This window comes from Carcharodon carcharias, chromosome 17, assembly GCF_017639515.1.
Source record: "Carcharodon carcharias isolate sCarCar2 chromosome 17, sCarCar2.pri, whole genome shotgun sequence".
NCBI lineage: Eukaryota > Metazoa > Chordata > Chondrichthyes > Lamniformes > Lamnidae > Carcharodon > Carcharodon carcharias.
In genome coordinates, this window is record NC_054483.1 from 10445194 (window position 1) to 10469116 (window position 23923).

A 23923-nucleotide genomic window follows, 5' to 3' on the forward strand; every position below is an offset into this window, starting at 1 on the left:
TTCCTCTCCTCCCACTGACTATAGGTCATGCAGTATAAATCCATTTGATTGGTGATATGATGGAACACAGGGTCATGTTTGCAGTATCTTGCACAGTGAATTTTCAATGTTAAAACAAACATAGGGAAGAGGAACTAACATAGAAGTATTGAACCATAGAAATTTATGGGACAAATTGAGGCCACTTGGCCCAATCCATATTGGGCAATTCAAAACTAATCCCACTCCCTTGCTCTTTCCCAAAATTTCCATCGTCCAGTGCTTCAAGTATTTATCCAATTTTCTCTTAAAAGATGTGATGGTCTATCTCAAACACCCCATTTGGAAAAGCATTCCATGCTCCAACAACCCACAATGTAAATTATTTTCTCCTAACTTCTCATCCTGAATGGCTACTGTAAATTGACGATCCCCCATCACTGACTCCACAATCAGAGAATGTCGTCTATCCATATAATGATCAGTTCTTCCCTGCAGTGAGTATGGAATCAAAACAAAAATGTGTGTCAACCAAAGGTGTTGTCTCAGTGCTTGGACATTTCTGTGCTATTGGCCAGAGAGGGTCCAAAAGGGATACGTTTGGCTAGGAAAAGGACAAAAGCGGCTTCCCAAATTTTACCTTCCTCTTCACTCCTCGCAGTGCTGGTTTTGTGAGTACAGGTGGAGAGCTTGGCCTCGTGTCATCACCTTCTTCATCTTCATAGTCTTCCTCCTCCTCCTCCTCCTCACTGCTCTCGCTGAAATGCTTCCGCTTGTTCTCGCCATTCGGCATAAGACCTTCCACAGAACTGTCCTGTCGAGCTTTGCATGTTGTTGCGCATGCTGCTATTTGCCTGCCGTTCTGGAATGGTACGTAACCATTGGGTTCCTTCTTATCCCATAACTCATTGGTGTTTTCAGTCTGTTTGAAATAAATGCCACTTAAGAAGTGAATGGTGAATCATCTTCTAGATCTAGTGTTTCTCTTACAAAGTTGATAATAAGGTATAAATTCAAGACCTACCTTTTTGTACAGTGTGAAAGGATAATAGCTCTGTCTGTAAGGTTCAGATAGGAACAGAGCCAGTGCTTCAGAAAGCAGAACACCAAAAAAAAAGTAACCACATGCCTGAGACTCAAAAGTCCAGAGGCACCAAACCCTCAAGGAATAAGGTGGACACCAGATTGGTCACCAGGTGTTAGTTGTGTAAATGGCTAAAAGGAGGTTCACAAGTGTGCCTAAAGTGACACACCTGTCAACTTCCTCTCCTCTTGGAGGGCATGTCCTGATCTGATGCTCTCAGCATATGGACAATTATGGAACTTGATGGGAAAGGTAGATTGGTCTCACCTTTTGAATCCCAGTTCATTAAGTCCAAAACATCTGGCAGGCATCAGGTATAAACAACATTCTACAGTCCAGCAGATCAATGAGATTGATAACCATCGAACTAAATATTGAGGCTGGTTTGAAGATGGGTTTCCTCTTTGATATTTCAAGAAATTGTGATGGAACCAGTATTAGCACCACAAATCAAATAGTGGCAGGGTTCAACACGCAGTTCTCTGACATCTAAAAAAAAACCTAAAGCTAGCATCTTTGTATGCATCTGATTTCCTGTAACAGAAAATCTTACTGTTTCTCCAATGTGAATTGTTAATTGATAGTGTTTATATCTACGTTTCCCATCAATTTCCATAATTGTCCATATGCTGGGAGAGCAGCAGATCAGGACATGCCCTGCTGAGAGTTGCAAAGGAAGTAGACAGGTGTGTCACTTCAGACACACTTATGAACCTCCTTCCAGCCATTTACACAACTGACACCCACTGACCAATCTGGTACCTACCTTATTGCTTGAGGGTAGAGTCGCAGATATGAGGTTACTTGTTTAGTAGAGGCAAATCAGGTACAGCAAGAGCAATAAGTGAGGGAAATACAATCAGAATTAAGGGGGAGGGAGGGACAAAAGAGAAAGATTTTAAAAAAATTCTTTCATAGCATGTGGGCATAGTTGACTAGACCAGCACCTACTGCCCATCTTTAATTGCCCTCTTGAACCGCTGCAGTCCATGTGGTGTAGGGTATACCCACTGTGCTATTAGGAAGGGAGTTACACGATTTTGACCCAGGGAAGGAAGACCTTTTTTTCTAAATTTGACATTTTTAATCTATGTATTGGAATTAGATTATTGTTACCTCTCTCGACTGGAGGTTGATCAATTGCATGATAGTGCAATGAAAAGTATTTATGCTGTTACATTCCACACCCAACTTTGTGGCAAATTTAATGAGCATTTAATATGCAAATAAAGCAAGCTCTTACACATAATGGAGAGACTAAGGTCGAGATTTTACTTGTGCGAAGCAAATGGCATACCAGAGTAAATGGACCCAGCAAGTTCTGGAGATTCGCAACAGAAACATGCCTCTTTAATGCCTGAATTTAGTGGCTGATTTGCACATTAATACCAGCATTCCTTGTTTACATGCCCTTATTTATCCAGCAAGGCCTAGCCCATTGTGTTTGGAGCAGGCCACCTTTGGAAGGATATATTAATCGTGATGAGATTTCAATCACAACTCACCAGGTTGAGCCTTGGAATCAACAGGCATGGCCGTTAAAATTAGAAGTAAACCAGTTAAAAGTGACTCCAAGTTAATTCTTCACTGAAAGGGTGGGGACAATGCAAATCATCTCCGATGGCCAAAGATGCAAATCAATTCGGATGGTCAAAAGGGAGAAAGATGCTTATTTGTACAGTAAGGGTGTTAAGGGATATGGAGAAAATGCAGGGAATTGGGATTAAAAAAAGACCAGTCACAGCTAATAACTTGGTAAGGCAGACACAAGAGATTGAATCTTCCACAGTTCCTGTTTAAAGGTTGCAAAGTAAATGTGGTGCCTAAGCTCAGATCCGTCACTTTTCAGCCTACTGAGTAAATGTGTAAAAGGCACACAAAGTACAGCCTACGAGAAGCAGGACTGCATCACGTTTTATCAAGGTACCAGAGTCAAAATAAAACCACCAAACATTTAGAAAGCTAATTGGAATCCAAGCCAAAGTTGAAACCCAGTATCCAAATGACAAGAGTGAAAGAGGTGGTGGGTTTTGAATTCCCAATTAATCCACTCCTCTTTGTGAAGTTTCATGATTTGGAGACGCTGCGCTCTGAATGGACCACCCGATTTGAGAGACTTCCCCCTCCCCCATCCTCCAAAACCCAACATGACAACTGTTAGATACTCCTTCAGTTTCAGGATATACAGCCAACAAAGGCATTTAGCCTGAACGTTGGCACTAACGTTTCCTGAAAATTGAACACAGAGCCGTGCGAGGAGGAGACAAAGTTCTCTAGCTTCTTGATTTCAAATGAAGCAAACCCCTTGGTGTAACAAAGGTAGTTTGCTTTCTCATGTTTGGCTCAGGAAGTCTGATGGTCAAACTTATTAAAAGTGACTCATCATCATGACTTATTTATAATATAAAAGCAGAAAATGCTAGAAATATTCACAGCATCTATGGAGAGAGAAAACTTATAGGCCTGAAACATTAACTGTTTCTCTCCCTACAGATGCTGCCAGGTTTGCTGAGTATTTCCATAATTTTCTGGTTTAGTTTCTGATTTTCAATGTCTACAGTATTCTGCTTTTGGATTTATTTGTTTGGTCAAATGGATACTTAATTTATCTTTTGATGTACTAATTACTAGTCAAAACTTTGTTGTATCTGCATTTGATTTCAACACGAGGCTGCATGTAACGTATAATATGCTTCTGCTGCCATCTGATGACAAACCTGTGCATCTACACTTCCTACAAACGATAAATCATACTTGGATTAGATTCAGAGCAGGTTATTAGAGTTGCATTGCTATGTGATAAGAGATCAAGAACAATCATAATGGGCAATGGCCATCAGGATCAAACTGTTAGACTAAAGGTTCAGCTTATTCTCAGGTCCCAGTAAGACCATTCAAGCTCAGATAACGCTGGCAGTCATGCATTAGATCTAATAGCTATCTAATTCTAACTCACCTCCAATAACTATAAGACGTAGCAGACAAATTCTGTACTCTGATGGTTTCAAGTAAAATTACACCTGTTGCAGATTCATACGAAGACAATTTTTGAGCATTTATATAGAGTTAATGTGTACCTTTTTTCCCTCTTTTGTTCATTGTGGTTTTTAAAAAAAAATGGAAACAATTGATTCGGAGGGTGTAGCACTGAGTGAGAAATCCAAATCCAAATCCAGGGAATCTTTTTAAAAAGTGCCCGATAAGAAGATTGATTTGCCCTTTGAACAGTTACCTTTAATGCTGGAGTCTCATCTTCCTCATCTTCATCCTCCTCTTCCTCAGACACAACAGTGTTTGAAAAGATCAGAGGCGTCCAGCGTAAACTGTCAGGATCGACTTCAATCTGTCGTGGATTAGCTTGAAGCTTTGCCATGTGCTCCTGAATCAGCTTCTCCCGACGAATGACCAGAAACCTTGCAAAAATATTGAAATAAACTCATTAAAAGGATACTGTCAAACAGAAGCTCAATGAAATTTCAAACGCCCAGCACTTAGAACCACAGCAGTATTAGTGTGGATCTGTAACTGTGCTCTTGGGTATTGCTATTTCAGTAAACATAAATTCCTTTATGATTCAAAAATAATTACCGAAAAACCATTGTTTACTTGCATTCACTTATTTCAGATTAGTTAAGATACCTTTCTGAGTGACTGCAGGAAACTAGTGCACTAAATGCATAAAAATTCATTTGCTTTTCTTTACTTTTTGCTGCCTGCTTCCAAGGAGCAGGAAATGTATAGAGCTATTCTCTACTCTTTGTGAATAACAGAGCAATGAGAAAAATGAAACCAATGGCCACATACCGGTCGTTGCGTAACTGTAACATCTTTAGATGCTGCAGTATTGTGGTGATATCCTGGGGGCAGATCCCTGTTAACTTGCTCAGCTTCTTGATGCTGAGTTGCTTGTCATGACATTGGTGAAGGCACTCCAAGATCACACTCTTCCAGTACGCCATGTATGAGAGGCGGCCCAGGTCAGACAACGGCTTCTCTGGCGATCCAGCCTGGCCTTCCCGCTTTGATAGTAAATAACCTGCTCGGAGAAAATGTTTTGCCTATCAGTTTTCAAACCATGTAGAACACGTTATTACAAAATTTCCAAAGTCAGATTCAAAGGTTAACTTGTGATACAAGAGCATTTTACATATATTTTTGCACCAAGGAATAAGGGAGGGTAAGTGATCACTTCCCTTACACGTACTGAACATAACCAATGGGCTATCTGAAGAGGCAAAGCCGCCTTTCCCAGTTTCGCCTTCAGTTAAACAATGCTCGCAACTATGGTCAATGCAGTGCCAAGGAGGTGTGGGGGGGAAATGTAGGTGTAGAAAGAAAGCAACAAATATAAGCATAACACAGAACAACCAGATGGCAGAAATGAGTTAACCCATGCTGCAGCTTTTGTTCACAGCTAATTACAGTATGGCATTGGCAGGGGCCTGGGAAACAGCTGTCCAGCTGCCTCAGCTGCAAAGTCCTGTGGATGGATCTCAACAGGGAAGATAATTAAAATAATAGGTCTAATTCCAATATTAGTTCTTTAATGTGCACTTCCCTCACAATAGCCAGGAAGTGGATGGGAGAAAAACATTAGGGAGAGTGTTTCCTTTTAATCAAAGACTGGCTGGAGGGTGGGGGGTGAGCAACTAGAAAGAGGGGATATGGATGGGGAAATAAGAGGGGAAAGAGAAAAGAGAGGACAGAGAGAAGAGAGAGGGGGATGGGTTGAGTGGGGATAAAAGAGGTAATGAAGGGCACAGGGATGAGTGAGAAGAGGAGGAGCAAAGGAAAAGGCATGAGCAATCAGTGAAGAGAGAGAGGGGGAAAGCAGCGAGATAAATGAAGTTGGGCTAAGTGGAGGATAAAATATCATTGCTTTCTCATGAAACAAAGTCAAGGAATCTTAGCTCAGTTTAAACATTTGTGTAAAAAAAGCAAGTAAGGCAGATTGATGCTTAAATAATCTTTGTGACTACCCTTTGGGTGGTTATGTCAGTCACACAAGTACTTAAAAATAGTCAGTCTCCTTTTCTTCCAATCAAAGAGAAAACTACCGCACTGAAAAGCAGGGAAGTCTAGTGTAATGTAGGAGGTGCCAAGACCAGTGGTGTATCATGATAAAACACCTCCACAAGCAAAGCTCACTGAGCTGTCACTGTGGTGAGGGGTGGAGGAGATGTTGGCATTGTGGTAATGTCACTGGGCTAGTCATCCAGAGGCCCAGGCTGCTCTGGGACCATGGGTTCAAATTTGGCGGAGTTTGAATTCAATTTTAAAAATTTGGAATATAAAGCTAGTCTCATTAATGGTGACCATGACAACTATCATCGATTGTCGTAAAAAACCATCTGGTTCATGTTCTTTAGGGAAAGAAATCTGCCATCCTTATCTGGTCTGGCCTATATGTGACTTGATTCTTAATTGCCATCTGAAATGGCCTAGCAAGCCCACTCAGTTTCAAGGGCAATTAGGGATGGGCAACAAATGCTGCCAGAGACGCTAACATCTCATGAAAGGATTAAAAAAAAGGTTGGGATTTATAGTCAGCTTAAGGCATGAATGTAGGCATTAACAAAAACAGAAAATGCTGGAAATACTCAGCAGGTCTAGCAGCATCTGTGGAGAGAGAAACACAGTTAACGTTTCGAACCTGCATGACATACGCCAGGTGGGGTGGGATTCTTTTCCATAGTAATTTTCTAAATGTCAGTGATAAAGATACCGGCCTGGAAATTCTGTAGTTCTCCCAATTTCCTTAACAGAAAACCTGCAGAACCCCAGGTCAATGGTGTGAACAGCCTGTGTCCAAATTTTAAAACATTTCTCTGCTTATCCCACTACTGCCAAAGTCACGGATGGGGATATTTCTATTGAAATTCCATTCACTGATCACCATCATAACTCAAATTGGTGGTGGATGAACTCAAGTTTTTCTTCCCTTTCCCCGATGGTATTTTTAAAAAAAACAAACACTGAAAAATCATTCCTTTGTGTCTACACATCTTTTTTCACAGCTCTGTTTTATTCTTGATGGATTGATTTTTCGCAGCCGGTGTGCACAGGATACTGCACTGCTGGCACTGAGCACCACTGTTTTGCGTGAAGATGGCCCATCTTTGCTACTTCTGTACTTAGTGAGACCACAGAAATCATCCTCAGAGCTTAAGCGCGAAAGTGTTTCTCAATCAATCTGTGCAGTCTTAATAGGCCCCATTTGCATTTCCTTTACAGCTGCATAGCAGGAGGGTGCAATGAGGTTTGTGGCAAAGCTTTTATGCTGGGAAAGGCAATGTTATATGTTTGCCAGAAGCTCTCACATGGACAGTGATCCACTGGTAACTTTCAAACTCATGTCTTGGAACATTCACTTTCACAAGCCAAGGAGCTGACTCAATGCATCCATTCACATTTTGACAGCGAATGACAGACAGAAAAGTTGTATTATTTTTACAACTTGAACGTGGAACACAAGGCAATAATCAATTCAATAAATGTTGGCCTAGCCAGCGACGCACACAAAAGTCCCACTCCAGAGGCCTGAGCACAAAATCTAGATTGACATTTCAGTGCAGTACTGACGGAGTGCTACACTGTCAGAAGTGCTATCTTTTGGATGAGACGTTAAAAGAAGGCCTTGTCTGCTCTCTCAGGTGGATGTCAGATTTTCTCCGGTTCTATTTCAAAGAGGAGCAGCAATTCTCCCTGGTGCCCTGGGATCAATATTTACTACTCAACCAACACCACTATGACTTATTATCTGGTCATTATCACACAGCTGTTTGTGGGAGTTTTTTGTGCACAAAATGCACAATATTTTACAACAGTGTCTCCACTTTAATAGTACTTTGTTGCCTGTGAAGCACTTTGGGATATTCTTGAGTTGTGAAAGGCACTAAATGAATGTAAGTCTTTATTTGTTCTTAAGTATCTGGAGGAACCAATCCATTCCAGCAAAGCTGTTTTACGCTCTAAGCCTACCATCAGGCACTCAGGTTAACATTCAGCCTTTGCCTCTGACTCTCCCAATATGCAGTATGGCTTGAGTGACTATTACAACAGCCTCTCAGCGTTCCCAAATAACACCACTGAGACAATGCAGTCCACACCAGCACTTTTGTGTAAACTCCACTTGGCCTCCCTATGTGATGGTCAGTGTAACAGAGCTGAGGTGGTTGCAGCTTATTCTACCAGGCCTTGAGTACTGTTGCTAGGAAAAAACCCTTTCCAAAAATTATCTAGTGAAAAGAAAATTACATAAAATGTAGAGAAGCCAAGTTATTAAATTAAGTAGATGGAACACCCATTTCTGAAGAAAGGCCCAGAAATATGAACCTCCTGAAAGATGACTGGGGGGTGGGGGGGGAATCGGTTTCGACAAATATGTACTAAGAAATGATTTTAATTCTTTAAGAAATAATTTCACCTTAAACAGTTAATAGTAATGCATTTGCAATTTTTAAAATCAGGAATAGCTTTTACAAGCACACCTTGCTATCTGTGGTTGTGCAGTTTACATGCTTTCAGCTGCTTGAAAAGCCCAAAACAGCCAATGCATTTAACCCGATACAACTGACATCCATGGCGATGCAATCAGCTCCATTTGGCCTACACAGGTCACTATTCAAGAAATGTAGAGGTGCTGTAAGTGGTGGGGGCTGTAACTGGAAAAGATTTCCGCACAAGGGGCTAACTTTTATGACAGCATGTACTGTTCGCCCCCTAGAAGGAAAGTTGATTTCAAATGGACCAACTTTAAAAAAGGCTGCTCCCGCAGCAGAAACACTGCCCGGGCAATGTGGAAAAAGCTGAGGGTCTGTCCCTCAGTGGATGGAGGTCCCGCCCTCATGAGCTGCTGGCTTATCAGATTGGCCAGCAGCTCTTGCAGTCCCAGCAGTGCCGGAACTCAGTCGTGGGCGCTTCTGGGACTGCAAGCAAACTTTAAGGGTGGACACTGGACCCAGCTACGTCCTGGGCTTCTTTGGCGGAAAGGGGTCGGGGGTTGGGCACTCTGGAGAGGGGCCAAGGAGGATGGGTTTTGGAGGTTCAGCAGGGAGGCATAAAGGAGGGGTAACATTGTGAGGGGGGTGGCGCCCCCCCCCCCCCCCCCCCCCCCCCAACCCCCTCACCACCAATGCGCACAGGGCACTGCCCTGAGCGATGTGCCCACCCCTTCCTTCCTTCCGTTTCACCAAATCTGTTGAAAAAATAGCCTTCCCATTTTCTTCTGTCTCCCACCACTACCCAGCATGTTACAGCCGTGGGTGGAGGAGGGAGGGGGGCAGGAAGGTGGTAGATTAGTCATTCGACATATTTTACATGCCCATGCCCAGCGGGGGCAGGGAGTGGCTGTAAAATCCAGTCCGTGGTACATTTTCTGCTGTATTTAACCACATGGGGAAATAGCTTTAAGTGCAAACATATCCCTATTTAACCCATTACCTATAAGTCTCAATCTTCTTTCCCTGTTAACAGGTTGAACTGGAAATCTGCTTCTAGGTACTTCTAATGTTTCTCTACAACTCTCTAGGCAAATACTAGGGTGAATGTTCCTGCTACACAGTCCCTTCATGTGTACCTCACCTAAATAGGGCACATTCTTAAGAGTGAAAATTATCCTGCAAGGAACTATAATCACAACGCCGTCTTTCTAATCCAGTGCATAGTTTTCCCACATTCCTTCAAACATTAAAAATGATGCAAGTACTTAAATAAGATGAATACAGTTCCACAAGAGTACAAAAAAAAGATCAGAACTGAAGAACAAAACAAAATGCATTACAATTTATCTATAATCCTGTAGATTTCTCCAGTTACAAGAATACAACTTTGTATTTGTAGAAATACAAAACCTATTTTAAAACATCATTGTAAAGGTTTAAGAGCAAAGGAACATAGGGCTTAGGAGCAGGAGTAGGCCATTCAGCCCTTAGAGTCTGCTCTGCCATTCTCAAGCTCACTTTCCTGTCTGGCCCTCATATCCCTCGACTCCCTTGTCAATCATAAATCTATCTAACTCTGCCTTGAATAAATTCAATGACCCAGCCTCCACTGATTCCTGGGGAAGAGATTCCACACAAAAACTGCCTCATCTCCATCTTAAAAGGGAGACCTCTTAATTCTTAAAATGTGTCCCTTAATTCTAATCTTCTCCACAAGAGGAAACATCCTCCTGGTATCTAACCTGTCAGTCCCTCAGGATCTTATCCATTTCAATAAGACCACCTCTCATTCTTCTAAAATCCAAGGGGTATAGGCCTCAACCGTTCATCCCTTCTTCATAAGATAAGCTCTTCATCCCAGGAATGAGTTGGCTGAATCTTCTCTGAACTGCTTCTAACGTAATTATATCTTTTTTCAAAAAAGGAGACCAAAACTGCACATAGTACTCCAGATGTGGTCTCACCAAAGCCCGGTACAGCTGCAGTAAAACTTCCCTGTTATTCTTGTATTCTCAGTGATGTTGTTGTAACGATGCCATTGTTGCATTTTCACCTCTCTGAGGAGAGGTTTTATTTCACAGTTCAGTGTTATGTTGTGCATGGAGGGAGGCATGACTGTTTGCTTGCTATGAATTGTGGTCATGAGTTCTTATAAAAAAAAAACACTTCAAGAGTTCTCATAAATCTGCTGCAAGATTATCCACTTACTAAAGTCAATGAGGAACCTTCCATATCCCTTCCTCTGGTACTGGGGAAGAATCATGATGCAGGACACATTGTACTTCTGCTGGCAATGCTTCTCCTGAATATGAATGGAGGAACATAAAAATAAATCATAAACTCGGAGAACAAATATACAGAATGTCCATACCAATGCTCCAGGTTTAGCCCCGAGACTCCCAGGTTTTGTGATCATACGTGCAGGTTTGCCAGGGAAGTTTTGGCTTCCCCCACAGCTCCTCCATAAATTTCATGACCCGGTTTGTGTTTTTTTTTAAGATTTAAAGTTGCTGCCAGAAAAGCTATTTATAGGGTACCATAAAACCTAGAATTTGTGGCAAGTCTCCAGCTCTAGTAAACATCCTTTCTGGATTTGCATAGAGACAATGTGTTTCATGTTCAAAATAAAATTGTCTGAGTGCAATCTTTAACTTTTGTCCCAGAAGGCAACGAAGTGGCCTGGCATGTTCCAAGGCTCATGTGCAGCAGCAATGAGTGATAGCATTTGGGTATGGATCCACAATTCCTCACTGTTACTTGTGTCTGTGAATCCACAAAAGCAAAGTGATTCTCAACAAGTAGAGAGAAAGGAATTAGAGCAATCACTACCAGCCTAAGTTTTGTGCACTTTGTAGCGAGTGGTAAGAGAACCAATTACATTTTGTTCACCGTCTGTGCACTTAAGAGAGCAAAGTGCATTTATATAGTTCCTTGAACGTTGCAAAACGTCCCAAGGCTGTTCATAATTGTGGGGGCTGGGGATTGGAGTGGGTTGGGGGCCACGGAGGGAGGGGTTGTGTGTGAAAGGGATGGTTGGAGCCATGGAGAATTTAGAGAGTCAAAGGTGCTATTCAAGAAGCAGGTTTTACTGATGGACTTGAAGGTACGGAAAGAACTAGCAGATTAGAGAGTTCTAAAGGAGAGAAGCCCCAGCATGTGGGGAAAAACTACTGAAGATTCTGTCACCAATAGTGAAGAAAAGGAGGGGGAAAAGGAAATTGGGGCAGTAGATCAGGGCTGGAAAAAAGGAGGGAGCAGGTTTGAAGATTGTCTGTAGGGCAGGGTGAGGCTGTGCGAAGATCTAAAGATATTAAATTGAGTTGAAGGGTGGGAAATCAATTAAAGCCAACAAGGAGCAAGGCAATAAAAAGTGTAATCGGGTGTGGGTAGAAGAGTTGGAATTCAAATTTGATGGAGCTAGAGAAGCCAAGAACACATTGGAAAAGTCAAGTGTGTGTGTGTGTGTGTGTGTGTGAGAGAAAGGCAATAATAAAGGGGTTTAGTAGCAGCAAGGTGTGCTGCCAAGGCATACATTTGCACGAGGGTGGACCATCAGGAATCAGGACAGAATTGGGAAAGTTGATCAGAGTGGCTCAAATCTTGCCAATGTTGAGCTGCAAGAAATCCTGAAAAATTCACAACCGTCAGACAAACAATCCATTCACAGAATCAAGGGTGGTAGTACAAAGGTAAAAACAGTTATCAGTGGTATCCATATGAAAGCCAACCATGCCCACACAAGAAGCAACATACATGAGAATTAAAAGAGATGGGAGGGAGACTCAAAGATGGGAAAATGTTGAAGGTAACGATGCGGGCTTGGGAGGAGAAGTGTTGGTAGGAGATGTACTGTTATGTGCAGCCAGGCAGGAGCGGAACCATAGAAAAAGAGCAATGTCGTAAAGAGACACGGAAAAAGGATGGTGCTGCTGGCCATGTTAAAAGCTGCTGAGGGGAAGAACTAGTCAAAATCAGTGGCACTGGTGACTTTGTCCAGAGTGGTTTCAGTATTTCAGCAGGGCAGAAGCCAGGATGAAGAGATTCCAAGTGTTGAGAGCAATGGCATGGGTGAATTATGTTCCAGATGAGGGGAAGGGAGTAACTGGAGAAAATGGTGGGGGTGGGATGTGAAAAAGTAGCCTTTATAAAAAGCAGGGTAATTCTGAAAATTGGACACTCCTCAAAGAAAGGGAACAATTAATTATTTTGTGTTGCTCTCTTCTGAATCATGTCAGGCCACAGCAGGGGTAAGTGGGGCTGCAACAGTTGAGCAGATATAGGTGTGAAGACAACTAAATTTCTTGCAGCCGTCGTTAAGATGCGAGGGCGGTAGTCACAAGGTGGTGAGCCGACAAGTAACCAATGAACAAATTAAGCTTCAGTCCAGAGCTTAATATAGGGCAGAAAGCTACAAAGCTAATACCACAAACATTACACATTCAAAGACGAAAGATCATCCGGAACCTAAAAAATGTGTTTTAAAAGTTTGGAATGAGTGCTACAATTGTATGTCGCTTTAGTTTCATTGGTTTCTGAAATGAAGGACAGCTGGGACTCACCTTGGAGAAGTAGCCCACGAGATGGCAGCCTTTGCTGTCATTTTGTGTCAACACATAGAAGAGGAAGGGCTCCACATCATAGTACAGTGTCTTGTGGTCAAGGAAGAGTTTGGCCAGTAGACACAGGTTCTGGCAATATATGGTACTGATGTTTCCATCCACCTGTACAAAACAGACAGTTATTCAAAACGGCAAGATGATGATAAAATATTAAAGCCATTGCCACGACAGGTTCCTTGTTAGGAAGGGCACAGAGAAAGAAAAGAAAAATATTAAATTGTCAAAGCAAGATGCTTTTGGAAATAGCCGAACTTGGGGAGATTGAAAGAACAAGCATGGGGAGGAGGGAGAGAAATAGATACAAAAATAATTTCCTGGATGCTTCCTATGAAGCCTGATCTGCTAGGTTTCTGGTTGAGTTTTTGGGGAAAAAGCAAAATGAGCCAAGAGGAAATACACATTCTATTAAATAAAAGAAAAGTAAAAGAATTGTTCAGCGATGGGCAATTTAACAGAGGGAGCTGTGTAATGACTTCCATTTTGCATTACGATTCAAGTTGAATTCAGACACAAGACAGGCTGATGTAAAGCAACGTTGCATCCTGGGTTGCATTTAACTTACAGTTTTAAATGGGAGCTGGAATTATCAGCATCACCCAAGCTGTAAGGTACTACATTTGCATGCCTTCTGATTTATTGGCTTTTTTGGAATCCTTGTTTTATGGTTTAAAACTATTGGGCCATGTGTGTGTATACACATCATTTTCAACATGCTGGACACTATGTAGAAAAAGCGAGTGGCTTTACATAAAATGACCCAAATTGTTTTGGAGTTTAAAGCCAGGTTTAATGGGAATGGATACCAAACGCTTTGCTCATGAAAGGAGGAAGATACATTTTATGCTCTGAACACCCGCATTTAATCACAAGTTAACTGCCCCACAGCAGACTAATTTCATGGAAGCCAAAAACCCAAACTTACTTCAAACACGGAGATGTTGTCTTTCCTGTAAATCTCATTTGCAGGCGGGTGAAACCAATTACATTTCTTCATGTGTTGCTGCAAAATGCTTTTGCTTTTCATGTACTTGAGGCAAAATTCACATAAGTATAACTTAGGCAGCCTGAAAGAGATGAATACATAGATAAGAACACAGCCAGAGCATCATCAGTTTTCGCAAAGGCAGCCATGTGAGACCGTGTGCCACCTTTCCCCCCCGCCAAACACACATCAAGCTGCTTGTGTGTCTAGAGGTTTCATTGGCTTACCCACAAACTCTCGAGACACACATCTCTTGTCTACCCATCTTAGAGTAACAGATGTTGCTTTATCTTACACTCAAGAAGAACTACCAATCGTAATTACTGGAACACGGCCCTGTCTGCAAAACTGGAAGTCAGGTGCTGGGACAGGTGATTCAGATAGACTAAGATTCTTGTATGGTTTAGGAAGCTGTTGGTTCTGCTGAAGCCAAACATCTGCAAAAGTGAACGCCTGCTGGGAAATGGAAAGAGGGATACTCTGGTAGGGGTTGGGAGGGTGGGTGATGAAGAAGTGGGAGAAGAGGAAGCAGCCCATTAATCATCACTTAATAAAAATGTGAGCTCTGTCAAAAATCTGAAAAAATCCCCGCAACATGAAATCCTTCAACGAAGTACCACTTTGGTCGCCAAATGTTGAGTGGAATCAGAGATGTCAGGAATAAAAAAAAATTCAAAACATGGAAGGATAACTGCAGTTGAAAAAAAGGAATCTTAATGGTGATGTGGTATTGTAGGCAATAGAAAAGGTCAAAGCACGCAGAGCCCCTAAGGGCTTCCTATGATACTGTGCACCCTTTGATAAGTTGCCGTTTGTGCTCTTCCCCGAGTCAAAGGTTAGTGTAACTTGTAAGGTTAGGTGGGTTAAGTAAACAGGAAAACGAGCATGAAATGCATTCTTAACCCTTGCACCAATTAGTTTAAAAATTGTCTTCAAGCTACTTTATCTGTCACTATCTTTTCCCTGGGTTCCCTTCAAAAGGAAGCTTACTATTGGTTAGTATTACGTTAGTGTAATTCACCTTCAAAGAAACATTGATCTCATATTGGGTTGTGAACAGGTGTTATTTAAAATCCAACATGAAAGGAGTTCAATCCTGAATCGAAGCCTTTTAATACAATACCCAAAATGTACCTGATTGTGGGGGGGGCGGTGGGGTGGGGGAAAAGACAACCTTGCTGGCAAATTAAGCCAGGCTACTCTTGCAAATATTCTTGTGACCAGGCTGCCATCCATAACCTGGTGGGTGAAGAGTTTGCAAAATTGGGGTAGAAAGAAAGGTGTGAGCAAAAAAGTCAATAAAAAAAATTTCAGTTGAACAGCAACCAAAGACACACAAATATCAATTTGGGATTTCTCAATCAATAGTGCAAAACCAATTGCTTCAAGCTCAGGAAATGCAAAAGCAAAACCATGCTAGCAGAAGCAAGGCTTTACTCCCTTTTGGTACAGGTGAATAGGGAGAGGGATGGAACAACTGCTATTAATTTGGCACCACCAGTTTCTTCAGCAACACCACAATGGCAACAAAAACTATTTAAAAGGAAGTGAATAAAACACATTCCACAATCTCACACTAACCACATGTTCTATGCTGACCTTACTGCAGTATCCGAAATACCAAATAACACATTTGTTTGTGGTCAGAACGTATCTATTTTCATTACACAGTGGGGTTAAGGACCCTGAGTGTCTTAAAAGAAGTGCACACAGAAGTTAATCACATGCACTAGAAGTAAAGGGGGTCTTGTCCAGTCAAAAGAAAGTGAACTCATGTTCAGTAAACAAGACTAATGGAGTCTCACCCAATGAAGCTCACTCTTGACAATGCAGAGAATCCAACACTGCAACAATTCTGCCTCAGCTGCAACTTTTTTGTTGTCATGCATAATGTGACCTTCTGGATTCCACAACCATTTTTTCTGTGCCTCGCCTAACGAGCTCAACTCCCATTTGCATAGCTTGTCAGTATAGATTTACTGAAATTGCCAATCAATTTTGATTCAGTAAATTCCTGTAATTTAACATTTTCAGCAAATCCAGAAACAAAAACTCTATTTTGTACAGATTCCCGGAATCAAGGAATAATCCAGTTAATGAAAACATCAATCAGGGATTCAAACTGGATCTGGAATCATCATCTCACAACAAAGTCTGAACTTAGCAGTACAGGAAGACAGGAAAATGTACAAGCAGGTGAAGAGTTTAGCAGTGGCTGAGTGAATTCAGGTGAAGGGAGGCCAGCAGCACTGCATGTCTGCTGTGAAGTATCCTTTTAGGACAGCTGAATAATGACATACTGGATCAGATTTTTTCCCCACTTGTTAAGTCCATAATTGGTTCATGCCAACCTAGTGCTTTATGCTGACAGTCAATATTTTCCGGGACCTGTTAAGTGTGTAGATGCTCACTGACAATAATCAACAAATATGACCTCTTTTCCCCTATCTACTCTTATTTGAATCTAATGATTAATGCGTGGGATTTGAGACCCTCTTTCCTCTCTGTCACCACCAAAATAAGCTCATGAATAGCAACCACTGTATACCACTGATGCCCAGGAATGGTATCTCAGCAAGGAATTCCATGCTTTAAGTAGGAATTTGGAAAAAAGTTTTCACAACATTAGACGGTATTAGCCCAAGTGAGATTTTTTTTTCTCTATTGTAGTTATCTGGTACAATTTAATTAAGTACACCAATTGACAACACTTTAAGCTGATGATATCAAGGACAGCAGACTGTATTTCTCAGGATGCTATCAGCTGAGAGTATGGCCATTTTTCCATGTTAAAAGCTTGATTTGCTCTAATAAGGCTGGGAGCTGCAATTCATTAGTTAAATCACTATCCACTAATGGTCACAATCAGTGTTGCAGCATACTTCAACGCTGAAAAAGGACAGCTCAACCCAATTTAACCACTCGGTTGTATCTCTTTGATTTAATGAGCTCTTTGTGCCTTATTTCAGCATAAAAAGCATTGGAGCTTTGATGATGAGTCTCATTAAAACATATTGCAATGCAAACTGAAAATGTGTGATGGGGGATTGGTGTATAATGAGCTACATGTTCAATGCACAGAGTAATGAAAAGCATCAGTACTGTACACTTAAGTGGTAAGATCATGAATTCCTGATGGTGTGATTTAACGTGGTATATCGCATTCCAACATAGTGAGAGTAAATGGGAACTGGCTTCATCCAAATGATTACATACACAATGTGAGTGATGGGGAAGGAAATTTGAACGCTGTGTTTCCAGGCAAATAATTCTTGGATTCAATCATATTGTTTGAGAGTTCAGGAGAAATTCATAACATGAGAATGCCTTCAAAATTTACCCTAGCAAATGTAAAATAAAATGCTGTATTTATTTTTGGTTAATCATTGTTTGACATCCACAGCAATCCATCAGGTTCAACTGTGACAAAATCAAAGCACAGCGATCCACAAAAAATTTGAGGTTTTTGTTAACTGTATATTGAGTGTACAGGATATCTCTGTCGTGGCATGTCTCACTTACCCAAGTTCAGACATTTTAAGCACAGGTTGGTAGACCCTCGGACCCTGAAGTGCACACAGGGACACTATTGCAGTTTGAACCGGCTAAAACTGCACTCGTGAACAAAGCAAGCAGATAAATATCCTGTTCTATGTCTAACCAGGGTTATCCTGCCTGTTAGGCTAAGAGCTTGAGTGAGAAGCTTCTCAGCCCTCACTGATAACTTTCTCTCTCCTGGTTTTATTTGTAAGCCAGACTGGCTGGTCAGAAGTAAACAGTATCCTCATCTGTTTAGTTCACATTTAGGATCATGAAATCTGCAACAGAGGGTTAATTTGGCCCTGAGTTTCCATTGCCAGGCAGTGACTGTCATTTCTGATTCACTGTTACTGCAACGACCTCCCCTCACCACCTTCCCTTGTGAAGGAAGATAATCAGCCAGTATCATAATGGCAGCTGGTTGACAGAGGAGTTATTGAGCAATGTGAGGTTCTAAGTGAAGTTCAATCAGTCCTCTATTGTAATAGAAGAGAGTTGCATTCTTCTGGTTTTAAATGGCCCATAATAAACTGAAAACAACCACCTTGTACAAGAAAACTAAAAAAAACCCAATTCTTTAATGGATCATTTTGGCTTAAGGAGAGTTCGCTCCAGAGGACTGTGTTCCCACTATTCATAACACAAGGTTTTCTGAAACTGATTAATGTAACACTGCTCTTTGATGTTATGCAACATGATTGCAAGGACAAAGGGTGGTCATAATTGTAGAGTATCATATCGTACTAGTGGTGATTCCCTACCAATGGGTTTCACATGAGGAACGAGATTGATCCTCCCCAGCATGTAAAATAATGCTAGCAGTGTGCTGTGAAGTGGTAGTAGTGTGAACACCTTGAGTATAATGTTTAAAATCGTTCTGGAATGCTACATACATTGCTACATGTTAACAGTCAACATTCACCAGGTTGATTATTGATTCAAAATATGGACCATGTTCCAAATTATCTTTTAATTCTCCATGACAACTGTTGAATAATTTCCTCTAACTCATGAATAAAATGACTTGGCTTGTTCTGTAAACCTGACTGTAGAACAATCTCCCTGTGCTTTAATGCAATTTCAAGACTGGCTTTAAAACCGTGCTTATAATGTTTCATGCACATTACAGGAAGTAACAGATGGCAGAGATTGAGTAAAGGCTTTTCATTTAACTTGAGGTTTAATTTCCCTGATGTTTAGATTCTAAGACGTTTATGTAACTGACATGTCCTCAGCACAATGTATCTCTCCTGGATGAAATTCATCGAACTGTTTCTTCTTCCTCCTAGTGTTAGCCATGGCTCACTTGGTAGCACTCTCGCTGGTTCCAGCCCACTGGAGCACAAAAATCAAGGCTGACAGTCCAGTGCAATGCCGAGGGAGCGCTGCACTGTTGGAGATGCTGTCTTATGGATGAGATATTAAACCCCATCTGCCTGCTCTGGTGGATGTAAAAAATCCCATGGCACTATTTCAAAGAAGAGCAGGTGAGCTATCTTCGGTGCCCTGGCCAATATTTATCCTTTAGTCAACATCAGAAAAACAGATGATCTGGTCATTGTCACAATGCTGTTTGTGAGAGTTTGATGTGTGCAAATAGGCTGCTACATTTCCTACATGAAAACAGCGATTACACTTCATAAGTATTATACTGGCCGTAAAGTGCTTTGAGATGGTCCTGAAAAGCACTATATAAATGCAAGACTTTCTTTTTTACTTTCTCTGCATGCAATTAGTTTTATTTACTCAATTTACAAAAAGTAAAAGGAAAAAGAGAAAGCCAACTTTGACGTTGTATGCTCAGCTCAAAACATATAGTACCTGGTGTATTCCTGGGGATATGGAGAGGAATACCAGGTCTGGATCTCATATTTTCCAAATTCAATAACAGAAGGTGAGCGGACTTGTGGATCGGGTGGGCCAGTGACTCCAACTTTCTGTTGAAGAAAAACATACGTGTTATAAATATTAAAACTGTCAATTATTTTAATCCCCTAGGTATTCTTAAACAAACAAATGATTTTCTCAACTTCAGTTATAAAGCAACTAGAACATTACTATTTTCTTATGCACTACACACAACTGGTTTCCATTGAATAATGTCATCACCCCCTAGTTTCACTCTGCAGGTAGGGATACAGGTTTCCAGGGAATTAGCTGTGTCTTTATTCCACTTTGTCTCATGCATATAACCAATCTAACTGCATAGTCACTCTTTCTCCCTCCAAGAGAGATATTCTGTTCACCTTAGTTTTACTAAAGGTCCATCCCAATTCCAGACTCACCTGCTATTCCTCATATAGTGAGCAGGTTTCATGAGAAACTTTCACAATTTCTGCGAAAGGCAGCTTGGGCCCTGAAATTTTTCTGCAATTATTTGGGAATCAATGCTATCAGCCCCACCACCGCACCATCCCCATGCTGTGTGCAACCATTTTAAAGAATTATTTTCTCCCCTTGGCAATGTACACCACACAGTGTTCAGTCTCAGGTTCCTCTCAGAGTTCCATATTGTTTTCCATCTTGGCACTTAACTCAGGAAGAAGCACACAAGAAACATGTAACTTTGAAACACCATGGCCAGCTCAAGAGTAGGAAGGCCTGAGGGCAGAATGGCCATTTCTTGTCTGTAAATGGTAGTGGATAGTGTGAAGATTGATAGAATCTAAGGGAAAAATACATAAACAACGTACGATTCATGAGTTCCATCTACAATCCAATTGGCAAATACAGAGTGCTGATGTATTCAGCCATAGTGACCAGCATCTCCCATTTCAAATTACTGTGCGATACTGAGCTAGTTGGCCTCAGCTGTAGTGGCAGTTGGACTATGACAATTTCCCTTCGCATGTGAGATGAGATGGTGCAGAAGGAGTGGATGGGCATCATGAGAACAGATTTGGGGCTTCACCACTGTGCCCTGCACAGCTCAATGGCCTGATGACATACACTGTGTACACTTTCTATAGCAGAAGGCTCATATAAAATGCATGTCACTATGTTCAGAAAAGGAAAAAAAACAGCAACAAATATTTATTCACCAAAAACATGCCAGCAGTTTTCTGCTTTCTTGAAGATATGATCCTATTATTCTCATGATACAACGTATAAAACATGCACAGAATAATGGAATATGTAGAACCAATGGAGATATATTGTGTATTCAGTTAAGAGATTGATAACTGTTTTGCACAAACATGCACAGGAGTGAGAACAGAGAGAACTAAAAACAACCCATCTTCCTATGTCCATGGAGTCAAACAGTTTTACTACAGTTACTACAACGCTGACATTACAAAGCTGGAAGCATCAACATGTACAATTCACCTATGAACTTGTGACAATGGCTCATCTACTACATAATAATTGGAATTTGACTTTTCAGAATCATTGTCTAACGTCAAAAATGCAACTCAATATTGAGCAAAGGGAACTCCTCAGGTGCAGTGTGTTACTGGCCCCAACACAACCCTCTTGAAGATATATGCTTCATTGGAGCATTAACTTTTATTTTTAAGGCTTGGGCCAGTAAACACAAAAACAAGAGCTGGCCAGATGACCGTAACACTGAGGGTTTATTCAGCACTGAAGGTTCAGTTCAGTGCTGGCATCATTATTGTGTGCTTGGTGACTTGTGCAAGGTACTTGACAGATTTGTCTGCACACTCTGAATGGAAAAATATGAAGTTTATCTTTCAATGTCTCTTTCAGTTAAAGAAAAAGGTTTTCTGGTGTCTGCTAAACACACCATTTCTTCAATTATCCTTCTACTTTTGTTCGTGAAGATTTTTGGGTTCTCGTTTATGTTAGTCAATTTTTTTCTCAATCTCCCTTTGCTCCTCTTATATCCTTTTTCAATTTTCTGCAGCACACACTATATTGTTCAGTTTTCAAGGATATTCTGCAGCTGAAATTTGTCATAATCTACCCTTTTTGATTACCATTTAATCTCTATTTCCTCTATCACTTTGGATGGGACATCTTTCCTCTTATAAGAATACCTATATACTTGGTGCTTAGAATGATAGAATGAGATAGCACAGGAAGGGAGTGAGGTGGTGGTGGGGGGTGTGTGTGTGTGTGTGTGTGTGTGTGTGTGTGTGTGTGTGTGTGTGTGTGTGTGTGTGTGTGTGTGTGTGTGTGGGTGGGGAAAGAGAGGATACCTGGCACATTGTGCTTATGCCAGCTCTTTGGTAGAGCTATCCAATTAGCCCTCCTCCCCCATCCTTGTAAATTTTTCTTCCTTCAAGAATATATCTAATTCCGTTTCGGAAGTTACTACTGAATTTGCTTCCATCACCCTTTCAAACAGTGCATTCCAAATTACAGTAACTTGCTGTGTAAAAAGATGTTTACTGATGTTGCCTCCAGCAAACATCTGAAATCTGTGTCCTCTGGTTACCAACCCTTCCACTACTGGAATCAGTTTCTTCTTATTCACACTATCAAAATTATTCATGATTTGAATTCTATCAAACATCCTCTTAGCCTTCTCTGCTTCAATGAGAACAGCGCTCTCTTCTCTAGTCTCTCTACTAACTGAACTTTCTCAAACTTGGTCCAACTCTAGTGAATCTCTTCTGCACCCTCCCCAAAGCCTTGCCAACATTCCTAACGTGCAATACTGAGAACTGAAAATAGTCCAGCTGAGTCTAACTGGTATTTACGAAGATTCGCCATAATTAACTTGCTTTTGGTACCCTTTGTAGCTGTGGGATGACCACCTCCTGAAAGATGCTGCCAACAAAACTCTCAGCTTCTTGTATGCACTGTGGTGACATTAGAAGTCCCATAAGCTTTGAAACGCTCAGCTCGAGCAGTTACTGCCATGTCTTGTATAAGTAGTTTTCTCATGCACACAAAGTGTTCTGGAATTCCCACATGGTACAGGATCTGCATATGATTGGCCTCAGCTCTCTGAGCATAGTATGAGAAATACAAATAAAGATTGAATTTCCTTTTTTGCTCTAACGCAGATTGCAGGATCCCATGTTATAACTGTTTAAAATTGTGAAAGGACGGAGCAAGGTAGACAGAACCAGACTGTTCCCAGAGATGTCCAGAATAAGGGGCCACTGGGGCAAGAGTACAGTTAAGAGATTTTAAACAGAGCAAGAGGTAGTTGAGGCAATGGAATTCACTTCTGGGGAAAGTAGCTAATGCAGAAAATATGTAAATATTCAAGATTACATTAGATTAGTGAATAAAGGAAACGGTGATGAGGGGATATGGGAACAAGGTGGGAAAATGCAAATACAACTACTATCTGCTTGTGCAGAGGGCCAATGCTGACAAAGACTGGTCAGCTCAATGACTTTTTTCTGTGTTGTAACTCCTATGTATTTCTACTGAATACCACTGACTGCTATGAAAAAGGCCCACAACTTGAAGTACTGGCTTATGATCTTTGGTAGATACACAATGTGGAATTATGAAATTGCAGCTCAGTCATTACTTCAGTGTCAAAAATCATTGTCACATTTTCAGGAATTCCTACAGGTGCAGGGAAGCAAATTAGAAGAGCTGACAAAGGAGAGAGAGAGAGAGAGAGAGAGAGAGAGAGAGAGAGAGATAAGAATGAAAAACAAGCGAACAGGTCGTAGTGCTCACAATTAAATGAAGTGAAATAAGTGGCACATGTACATCCTCCAAAGGGATGAAAACAAGCAGCCCCAAGGAGTACTTCTCCATATATGGGTGTTGCCGTAGCAGTGGTACCGTTAATGAGGTACTGTACAGGTAAGTTGAGAAACAGACCTTGTGCAAACTATCAATTACATCAATGTCACATGCATCTATGGAAACCTAAAGGAATATTCTTCATCTGCAAGAAAAAGCTGATCATGATCGGAGCCCTGCATTTCAAAAGTTCCAGCTACTCCACTTAACTGTAATCACATGCACAAACATTTGAAGATAATTGAAGAAGAATACTTCTCCTTTTGACGGCCTCAAACATTTCCAAAAGCAGTAAAATTACATCATACGCATACAGTGATCAAACCCTTGAATATCTGGTCTAGTTTTCCAGGAAAATTATCCTCTTGCCACATGACACCAGTTAAAGGCACATCTTTTAACTGAAAGATTTTAGGAAGCATTTATGTGCAGAAACAGCATTCAAATTTCAAAGCTTCTCATCACAGCAAGAAAAATCACGTAATTATACTATGCATTAAAATGCACATACTGGCTTCTTGCCTACTGCTTTTCTATATTCTAGCTTCTCCCAAGTGTGCATATAAGAGCAACGTGCAAAGGAGGCTTGTCAGCCATC

At 41.1% G+C, this 23923-nt stretch overlaps 1 protein-coding gene across 2 annotated transcripts in view; it reads right to left on the reverse strand.

Annotated features, from left to right (window-relative positions):
* Positions 1-23923, reverse strand: part of LOC121289759 (histone acetyltransferase KAT6A-like) — a 158437-nt gene that overhangs the window by 15921 nt on the left and 118593 nt on the right. For both annotated transcript variants that reach the window (XM_041209482.1, XM_041209483.1), the window contains 7 exons: positions 19468-19583; positions 14047-14188; positions 13065-13226; positions 10714-10807; positions 4868-5099; positions 4296-4476; positions 620-901 (listed from right to left, as the gene is read on the reverse strand). In XM_041209482.1, coding sequence (XP_041065416.1) covers positions 620-901; positions 4296-4476; positions 4868-5099; positions 10714-10807; positions 13065-13226; positions 14047-14188; positions 19468-19583 — 1209 coding nt within the window. The remainder of the gene's footprint in view (positions 1-619; positions 902-4295; positions 4477-4867; positions 5100-10713; positions 10808-13064; positions 13227-14046; positions 14189-19467; positions 19584-23923) is intronic.